The following is a 10707-nucleotide window of genomic DNA, read 5'->3' as shown; positions in this document are numbered from 1 at the left end:
AACTTTATAATAAACTCAGCTGAACATTTGTTATGCACAGGACGCTATGAGCAGCAGATGTTATGCAAATTAGACATTTGAAACGAGTCAGCCAAAACATCAAGGCCGAACAGAAACCCAAAATAGGTCTGTAATATAGGAAGCAATGCGGCAGGCATGGCGTCTCCTGAGCCACAGGAAACAATTACTCACTGAATTCAGTTATTCACCTTTCAGAGTTTATATTTCCAACAAGAGTTTGACTTTTTGTTTCCGGATTTGTTGCTGATGAAGATGACTTGTGGTGAAAGGAAAAGTAATCTCATGCAATTGGTCAATACATCATTGATTGGATGGGTAAAGTATGCGTTAAAAGTACACAACACACAAGAGTGGTGTTTCCTCTTAAGGCACACACATGCATGCAAACACTTAGGCATACACACATCCCTCAGTCCCTTTCTCGCTCCTTAAAGGAGGATAATCTGGCCCGAGGGGCTCCTGCAGATCTAATCCTGCCTGTTCAATTTCCTCCTCAAGATAAATGCATCCCAGTCCTATTGTCCGTCTGTGCTCTGTCACTTAAGACCAGGGACAAATGTACTCATTTCATGATATACAAAATGATATACATCAATTTCATTCACTGACTTGAAGTGATACCACTGAGGTTGAGATTCATTGAAATAATATATTGGTATCCATATTGGTTGAGCTGGATGTATTTTTAGTCCGGGCTTTGAGGTGCAGGAAGCGAGACATTTCAAAAGAAACACAGTTGGTGCTCCCGTGATACAGTCTTGAATTACATTAGCATAATTGTTTATCTGTTTGATAATTATGTGTTAAGATAAGACTCAATGAGACATGGAGTCAAGTGTATAATATTATAAAAGTAACAAAGGAGGAGAATCAGAACGAGGATGTTGTTGTCTGTGTTAGAGGTCCAAGGTTGTGGGTGTTGTTTTCATTTGTTGTGTCGATTTAAAGGAATCAGATACGCAGCTATTTGAGACTCAGTGGGATGAACTAGCTGTCATATGTGCACACCTCTAAGGCGCAGTCTCTCTGACTTTCAGGTGGCGTGACATTTTTCGTAGCGTTGTACGACTACGAAGCGAGGACGTCGGATGATCTGTCATTCAAAAAAGGGGATCGCTTCCAGATTATCAACAACACGTGAGTACATTTGCTTTTTGCACTGGCCAACTCCAGCTGCGTGGACGTGTGTGTATGTGGTTGTGTTTGTGTTTGTGCGGTGACCTTCCATTTGTGTGTGTGTGGGTGTGTTTAATCCCACATTGTATTCAGGTCTCATATTAAGGCTGAAATCTGTCTGGGTTAATGGGTTCCTCTAATGGGCCATCTGTTTAGCTCCATCGTTTTTCTCCCGCCACAGATCTGTCCTCCAGTTTAGCGAGTTATATTTGGGATACAGTGAAATGTACCACTTTTCCAGCATTTAGTGAAGTACTAAATAAATGTATGTGTTAACAACATTTACAGAATCTATATTCAGAGATGGTGCACTGAAAATATGCCTGAAGGTCAGACTCATTAGAATATCACGGAATCAATTATCTTTTTCAACCATTGCTCATTTTCTTCACTTTCCCTCTTTATTAGGAGAATAATGAGAAGAACAATTCATGTTTTACAAATTTCAATTGTTGCAGGAATCAAAGCCAAACTGACTTGTTTGTCCTAGTGGCATCTGTGGTACTTATCATTATTTGTGATCATTTTCTCCACAGTATCTTCAGTGATGCTCTGTTTGTTGTAGTATAAAAGGCAATAGCAGTAAATTATAATTAAGTTTTTTCTACTCGTTCCTTACTGCCGACTGGCAGAGCATCATCTTTTTCCCCAGGTGTAAACAGGTGTGAAATTAGGCAGAGCTCCAAGTACTCCACAAATTTTCTTGCCCTCATCCATCATGTACCGACTTCAACTACTGTCTGTGTTCACATTGCATTTTGTAGCAATGAAGCTACCATCTGCTTGCAGAGGAGAGGTGGGAGGAAGACAATTTTGCTCAGTTTTTCAAAAATGCCAGTAGACAGATTTTTCTTTTACTTCAGTTCCCCCTCCTTTGAGTTTAAAACCACATATCTGCTGTAAGACACAACAGGAGCTGTGGAAATGGAGCACAAAACATTTTTGAGCATAGTTTAAAGTGGTTTTACACTGTGCCTGCTATCCACAAGCATTTATCATCTTCTTTTCAATTACTTACAGTAACTTGACTTAAGTGATGGGAAGTAATTAAGTTGATTTACTCAAGGACTGCTTTAAGGTACTTTCACTTTACTTGAGTTTTTCCCTTTTCTGCTGTATCAGCTCCATTACATTTCAGAGGGAAATGTATTTCTCACTTTGCTACCTTTTTACCAGCTGTAGTTACTTTTCAGATTAAGATTTTACATGCAAACACATAAGATAACCTTTACAGAATTCATTGGTCACAATTTAAGCAGTGGTTCCCTCAGCCTATCCAGCTTGTGATGCCTCACAAAAAAGCAATAAGGCCAGATGTTTGAGTCGTCAAGAGAAACCTAAAGAGGAGCCGATACAGGTTGACACTGGGTGAGAGGCAGGGTGCACCCTGGACAGGTCATCACGTTATCACAGGGCTGACTAAAAAATAAAGATTAGAGATGCATTAATTCATCAGTATTAACAATGTTAATAATGCATCAGTCAAGGGTCTGCTACTTTTCATACATTTTGTGGACTGCTTGACATGGTTTATTAACAACACTCCCAACATGATTAGTCAGACTCCTGACGTGGTTGAACGGCGCGTAAATTAACCTTGTTCCTTCTTTAATCTTTGTTTACTTTTATACCATCAATCTTGTTTTCAGAGTAGGTATATTTTTCAGTCATGCATTTGCGTGCTTGTGATTTCTAATCGACTTCTCTCTTCAGGGAGGGCGACTGGTGGGAGGCTCGCTCCATCAACACCGGACAGAAAGGTTACATCCCCAGTAACTACGTGGCTCCCGCCGACTCCATACAGGCTGAAGAGTAAGAACTCATTGCCCTTTTCTAACAATATATCTGTTCCTGTCGCTGTCATTCTCTAACCTTTTAATTTCTTCCGCTTTTATTTTCTCCTTCTCATTCCTTTCCTGTTTCTAACCCTCCTCTGATTAAGACGACATGATGCGGCTGGGCGGTCACACACTGTGACTAACCCATCACACTGACATGGCAGAGAGTCTAAAAACAATGGAGCCCTGTATTGTCACTGCGAGCCACTGGTGTTCCCATTGCTGTTCAACCGGTGTGACAGAAATGTTTAGGGACTGTGCTGTGCTGCTTTTAGACAGTTTTGACCTGGTTTCTGATTGGCTGATGGACATTTCACTAATGCAAGCTACTCATCAAAGATAAAACACTGGGTAACCCCCGCCAGTTAACTTTGCCTTTCGTCTAAAACAGCGAGTACCAGTTATTGACAGAGATAGGATTTCTGGGGCCTCCCAAAATTCGTCTTGAAAACAAGATATGCCTGTGAGGTGAGACAGTTCAGCTCGTTTCGAACATGACGGGGCCTGTAGGGATTTCTGGAAATAGAAGGTGTTTCTTTTTAAAGAAGAACAGCTAAATTCTAAGATTGTTTACAGCCATGAGCTAATGTTTTGCTTATTTATTCATCGCAATTGTGATGAACTTTTTTATGGATCTCTTATATGTAATGGAATAAGCTACCGCCTGGAGCAAAGTTAGCAGTAAGCTATAATGAGAATAGTATGGTTTGAATTAAATTGGATTTATATTGAATGAGATTTTAAGCTATTTTGTTGCTTGAAGATAACCACATAAGAACCACATAAAAATTCCTGATGTTTAATGATCCGCTGACGAACATCCAACATATTTTATGTCTTCAATGTTTATTTTGGCAGTATCATGACGGCATTTACTAGTTTCATATGAAACCAGAGAATTTCCAAATCTCCAACATCTAAACAATCACATCACCAGTCACCATATTCTCACTGCATGAATAAGAAGATCTTGTTCTACTTGTTGTGCAGTGTATGACAGCGAGAGCTCCATCTGTGACTGACTGTGTGATTGTCTCTCTTTTGGCAGATGGTACTTTGGTAAAATGGGCCGCAAAGACGCTGAGCGTTTGTTGTTGCTTCCAGGGAACCAGCGGGGAACTTTCTTGGCACGAGAGAGTGAGACGACCAAAGGTGAGAGGGTTTATTCTTTGAGAGCAAGACATGATGATAATAATGTTGTAGTTTTTAATATGAAACACTGAGGACAAGTTTTTTTTTTTTTTTCTGGGCCAGGGACGAGGTCCATTTATGTTAATCTTATGTGAATTTCAAACATTTTTCATGTATGTTAAATGTCAAGAATATTTTCTTACTTATTTGTTGTAGTTTTTGAGTTTCTGTTGGTTTATGTGTTGTGCAATCTGACATATTTCCTGTGTTGTTTTTTTAAAGGTGCTTACTCTCTTTCTATCCGGGACTGGGACGAGGTGAAGGGAGACAACGTCAAACACTACAAGATCCGAAAGCTGGACAATGGTGGTTATTACATCACCACTCGGGCCCAGTTTGAGACACTACAGAAGCTGGTGAAACACTACACAGGTATGCGGCCCGTCCACATGTACTGTAGGTAGCATTTAGACAAATTGATGTTTACAGCTGGACACATCCTCCAGCTCCAGGAGCAAGTTGGTTATTTTTCCGTTCAGACTCATGTGAACCTGTGGACTACGTGATTTGGGCAAACATGTTTGTAAAAGTCATTTGGGGTTTGTTGTCTTTTTGAAGGCTTTCTGCAGTACAAGCAGTTCCCTCCTCCCTGCTCTTGTTTCGTTTGATATTTCAGCCAACGAGTGCAGCGCTTGCAGAGGGAAATGCATTATTCAGCTGCAGATCTGCTTCTGGGATATGTTATTGAATATGTTTAACAGAGGCTTTTTTCTCTTCTGTTGTAAGCGGTGTCTTCACTGACACGGTCACAGCTCATGACAAAGTCCCAAAAAGCTAAACCGTGTGAGACTTAAGCCGAAAGAAGCATGAATAAAAAAGAAGTTTGATTTAAAGAAAAAAAGAAAAAGAAAAAGCAGCATTAAGCCTGCTGTAATCTGCATAATATTTATATGCAGGCAGCTCTTCTTTAAAAATCCCCCTGTGGTGTGTCACAAGAAGGCGTCTGTATGATGTAAACACACGCAGGACAAACTGTTTATTGAAAACTTTGGAAGACTACAGCCCAATTCCTAGAAGCAGGATCAATAAACAAGAGGATGTTTGTTATGTGACACTTTAACATTTCATTTCTGGTCTTATGTTGTTGACCCTGCCCTGCTCGCTTCCACATAATTCATGTAATTCACTCACTGCAGTGCTCATGCTACATTGAAAGCTCCACTCTCCTTCACATCCGTCTTAAGTGTGGCCTTATGAAGTCCGGACAGAAGTCAGGAATAATTGAGAAGTTGTGCAGAAACATGGGCCTCATATGCAGAATGTATATAACCTGTAAAGCGGTTGAGTATAACAGGTTTTTTTTTCTGTGTGCAGAAGTCAAATGACCTTTGACAAAGTTGTCAGCTATATGGCTGTGTCTGAAAAGGCTTGGATAACAAAAACAGCACCCTGTTCCTCATGTTCTTTACTGAAATTTAAATGAAATTACCAAACACATACACATAACCAAAACACTGAATCATCTCTGGAGGAGAACATAGAAAAAATAAATGCTTTTTCTGTGAAGACTGACTTCACTGTGCTACAGCTGTCATGTAGCAGTGTAATATTTAATTCATCACGTCTGCAGTCCTCATACTATAGTGTGGCTCTGCTTCCTGTTAGGATTGTGTATGCACTTACCACGACTCAGTGGTTGCGTTTTTGTTGAACGGGCTGCTGGTGTGAATAAGCAGGCTGATCACTGACAAGCTCCAACTTAAAGCTCATTCCTCCTCTGTGTGTCTTTACGTGTCTTTTTCTGTCCAGAGCACGCGGACGGTCTGTGCTACAGGCTGACGACTGTGTGTCCCACGGTGAAGCCTCAGACTCAGGGACTAGCTAAGGATGCCTGGGAAATCCCACGAGAGTCCCTGCGACTGGAGGTCAAACTGGGCCAGGGCTGCTTCGGAGAAGTCTGGATGGGTGAGAGACAAATACTCTACTCCAGCACACTATATACAGTGTGTTTCAGATACATGTGCACACACACGTTTGCCGTGCATATGGTCTTGTAAGTTGGTCTTTGAATGAACATCTGGGCCACTCATCCCACCCACAAAAGCTTTTAGCATAAGTGTGTCTGTTTTGGTGATACAGATATGAGCTGCGCTCTCACACACCAACTGGACAATTTTTCAATACAGTTAACTCTCGGTAAAAGCAAAGTATATATGCAGTTCACTCCTGTCTAATGACTGGCTGCAAACCACCATCTTTTTTGTGGAGCCATTTATACTCCATTAGATGAAGGATAGATACAATTACACAGTAGAACACAGTTAATGTCATATATCAGGATATTTTGGACTTTCTCCATTCCCTCAAAGATCAGCACCATCAAGACGTTTTGCATGTGGTCCCCATGACAACACTGTGTGATTTTCCTTGAGCTCTGCAAGTGAATCCACTTGGGGCTGAAATCAATTATATTTTCATTAACAATAAATCAGCTGAATATTTTTTTAGATTAATCACTGAAGTAGTTTCATCCATAAAATGTCAGAAAATAGAAAATTAATAAAAGCCCAAGTTGATATGTTAATATTGCTTTAAGCTGTTCAGTTTAAACATTATAGACGACTGAGAAAACCACCAAATCGTCACGTTGAAGAGGAACCAGAGAACTCTGGACCTTCAAAAAAACGTAAAAATTCATGGATAATCAAAATTCTTGCTGATTACTTTCGTGTTGATCAACTAAATTAATGATTGACTAATAATTTCAGCTCCAGAATCCACTGATTGTGGCAATCCTATTGAAATGAACAGATTTCCTACAGGAACGTTTCTGATAAATGCCTATGTGACTGGGCCTAGAAAGGGGTCAGGGCTTCTGTGTGACTTCCTCTGTTCATTCCACACAAACTGAGAAGGAAAGAGAGTTGTTGCCATGAAAGTTGCCCTTGACAATGTGTAAAAGCCCCCATGACGAATCATATGTGTGAGAAACGTGTAGGCAGAGTGTAGTGTATGGAAGCCTGATGTTGCTGATGTAGATAGAAACTCGATGGCAGCTGTTGAGGGATGAATGGCCTCAAGATCTGTCCTCCAAAGATACACAGGGATTAGTCCATGACCTCTGACATCCATTTTTCATACATGCAGTACATCCTATGGCAACAACACACGTGCATATCTACACTCTGTAGTACGGGTGTTTGACACTAACACACTCATGAATTAGTAAACAGTAAAAACAAGTTTATGTTCGTAAGTATACATACATGGCCATTAGGGCTTACATACAGAAACAAAGTATCCGCTGTGCATTATTTATAACTACTGTAAATGTAATGTAAAACAATCCAGATGTATTAAATGCATGAGAGCCGGGTTAGTTTATGGAATGACTCATGTTAGGACAAAATGGAGTGCAAGTGACCTCAGTAAAGAGCTCGCTGTGCTGCCACACTGGCCCACATACTGATGTAAATGCTGATTACTGATTGATGTTGGTTACACACACACACACACACACACACACACACACACACACACAGACAGAGCTCAGTAATCACAGGTCACCTCCTACGCTTCAGTTCTCCAGCCTGGTTGCGAGGCGGGGGCCTTTTCAGCGAACACGACTCGTCTTTCATCACTCAGCCTTTCATTAAGCATGGCCTGGAGCGAGCCTCGACCTGCAAGCCTCCACTGTGCAATCCCAGGAATCCCTCTCTCTGTCTCTCCCTGCACTGTTTGTTCTTGATGGGTATTCTGCTCTCTGTACTGAAAATCCCCACTTCACTCACGTGTGTTTATTTTAAACAAATAATGTTTGCCTGTGGCATCAGCTTCCACTGCTCTCCACCTCATATTATTATTAGATATTATCATTGCCCTACTTTGTCTCTCAGCTTGTGTGTGTGTGTGTGTGTGTGTGTGTGTCTGTGTGTGTGTGTGTGTGTGTGTGTGTGTGTGTCTCTGTCTGTGTGAGGGTGCAGTTTGTTCAGTATGATTCATTCATGAAGGTCAGCCTTGTGACGGAGGCAGTAGATCTCCTGCCTCAGCTCATTGTATGTAAGCAGGGCGTGAGTAAGTGGCTCTCAACCAGGAAGTGGCTGATTATTTAAGCTGTCATGTTCTCTCTCTCCCGAGCTGCTCTTTACACATGGGAGCGCGGCTAGAGATCACTCGAGGTTGATTTTAGGTTGACATTTCAATCACTTGAAAGGAGAGAAAAAGTCTTTTAATGCACCTGCAGTGTTTTAGTTCTGCAGTGTATGCCACTTAATAAACTGCAGGTGTCTTAGACGAACGATTTCCTCAATGACACCTTGGTTTATGGTGTATTTCAAACATGAGTGATTGTTTTGTTCAGGCACATGGAATGGCACTACCAAGGTGGCGATCAAGACCCTAAAGCCAGGCACCATGTCTCCAGAGGCCTTCCTGCAGGAGGCTCAGATCATGAAGAAGCTTCGACACGACAAACTGGTGCCTCTCTACGCTGTGGTGTCTGAGGAACCCATCTACATCGTGACCGAGTTTATGGGCAAAGGTGAGGACAGAGCTGCACGCAGACGTACACAAAGAGACAAACACTCGCCACATGATTGATTGACTGATAGCAATGAGAGAAAGTTGATTACACAAAGTGCTACACAGTAGATTGCACTACTGATCTTCAGTCGTGAATAAACCCACCAAAACCAGACTAGCTGTTGTTTACTCAGTTTTTATCATTACCTTAAAGCCCCCCTCCACTCAAATGTTTTTTGTTTTTTCGCTTCGTGCTCCTTCACTTTGTTGTTGGAGCTTATCTGCGCAGAATGATGTTCGTTCAGAGTTTGACACAAAAAGGCTGTTTTCACATTCATATTCTGAGGAAGGAAAGTTTCTCCGAGTCATTTCGTGACATCACAAGTTTGATGTGGTAACTTGAAACCTCCAGTTCACTTTTACTGAGAAGCGACTTCTCAGTGAAGAAGGAAACATCTTGTGTCAAGCAGTTAAACTTTTGATAAGAAACATTATTTGCATTCTAGACATTTTGGACTTTTCAACAAGAAGAGAAAAGAAAAAAAGTTTGTGATATTTTTATTATTTTTTTATTTTATTTTTTTTATTTGAGGTTTCATGTGGAGCAAACATATCAGACACAAATCATTATTCCACTAGAGTCTTTCAATAGGGGTTTAATGTAACAACAGAATACTAATGTAGATTTTCTCAGAGCTCTGAGTGAGTCCTTACCTCACAGCTTCTTCCCAAACTATCCGGGTGATGATGCTGCACCAAGAATGGCCTCTTTAATCTGACTGTAGCCACTCCGACCTTATACCTAATGCTGAATTCCATATATTGTTGCTTGCTTGCTTGTTATTGTTAGCAGTACCAGTGGATAACAACACATTACGCGGTTTTAACACCGTAGCAACAGAGGTTGAACAGTAGTGTGTGTACAACTGATTTAATGAGACACAAGTAAGACAGAGGTGCTAACTAAAAGTTTATTACTACAGCTTTCACTTCTGTTGATGCGTAGAGCAGCCATCTTGGATTTTGAAGTTGGTCCTGCTGAGGTTTCAGTTGGTATTTTTCGACCGGGAAGTCGGAAATTCCCACTTTGCAGTCCAAATGGAAAGCTGAATAAATCCTAATCTGTTTCAACGCCCATTTCAGTGCTTCTGTTAATTAGCCCACAGATTTCACATAGCACTGTGTCCTCGGCAGTTTGAAAATTAACCAGGTTTCATTTTCACGTTGTTATATGCAGTTGTTAAATTACAAAGAAATTTAAAAATGTATATGAGATAAAGTGACGGAGTTCCATGTAATAAATGCAAAACTTGGGATATGCCGTAGCTTTAACTGTAACCACTCACGTATGATTAAATTTCATCCCTGTCATAATCATATTTGGTAAAATATGACTCCTGAGAAGAAACCTGTTGATGTACTAATTGTAACCTCTAGTAATATAAATATAATAAAGAGTTGAACTGTGTTGGAACTCCTATTTGAAGTAGAAGACAAAACAGCTGAGCTGAATGAAGAAAGCCTCTCGTGGTCTTTGCTAACAGTCATGTTGCCTCCAGGTGGATTTGTTGTTTCGTTTTGTTTTTGGTATTTGTGTTACTGAACCGCTGTCTCAAGTGATGCTTCATTTACCTTTGATGTATTGATTCTGCTTGACAGTACTCTTCTTATCTCTTGACAGGTAGTTTACTGGACTTCCTGAAGGAGGGAGATGGCAAATATCTGAAGCTGCCGCAGCTGGTGGACATGGCCTCACAGGTAGGAACAAACCTCAGCATCTGAATATCAACACAGACGCGGCAGCTGCCTGGGCCCCTTCACTCGCCAAGCTCCTGTTTTAACTCGGTCTGAGGGAAGGATTATCATGCATCAGCAGTAAAACGATGAGTTCCATGTGGATAAGTGTGTGTAGTTGTGTTATGAGTCAGATACTCAGTATCTGTGAATAAGGGTTTCATTTTGTTCTCCATCTGGCTCTCATATTTATTTAATATCCAACCTGACATCTCTACCCTCCCCC

The 10707-nt window shown here is 40.9% G+C and overlaps 1 protein-coding gene across 1 annotated transcript in view; it reads left to right on the top strand.

The window, feature by feature from the left end:
- Positions 1-1051: 1051 nt before the first annotated feature.
- The window catches only part of LOC111653171 (tyrosine-protein kinase yes), a gene marked incomplete at its 5' end in the record, with an annotated part of 14593 nt that continues 4937 nt past the window's right edge, over positions 1052-10707 (top strand). Inside the window, 7 exons of the mRNA XM_023403649.1 lie at positions 1052-1158; positions 2911-3009; positions 4084-4187; positions 4449-4598; positions 5976-6131; positions 8527-8706; positions 10369-10445. Coding sequence (XP_023259417.1) covers positions 1052-1158; positions 2911-3009; positions 4084-4187; positions 4449-4598; positions 5976-6131; positions 8527-8706; positions 10369-10445 — 873 coding nt within the window. The remainder of the gene's footprint in view (positions 1159-2910; positions 3010-4083; positions 4188-4448; positions 4599-5975; positions 6132-8526; positions 8707-10368; positions 10446-10707) is intronic.

The sequence above is a fragment of the Seriola lalandi genome, unplaced genomic scaffold, assembly GCF_002814215.2.
Source record: "Seriola lalandi dorsalis isolate HSWRI2012SDOR001 ecotype SW California unplaced genomic scaffold, Sedor1 jcf7180002054168, whole genome shotgun sequence".
Taxonomy (NCBI): Eukaryota; Metazoa; Chordata; class Actinopteri; order Carangiformes; family Carangidae; genus Seriola; species Seriola lalandi.
Note: the sequence above shows the minus strand (reverse complement) of the source record. Positions and strands in the feature narration are given on the sequence as shown.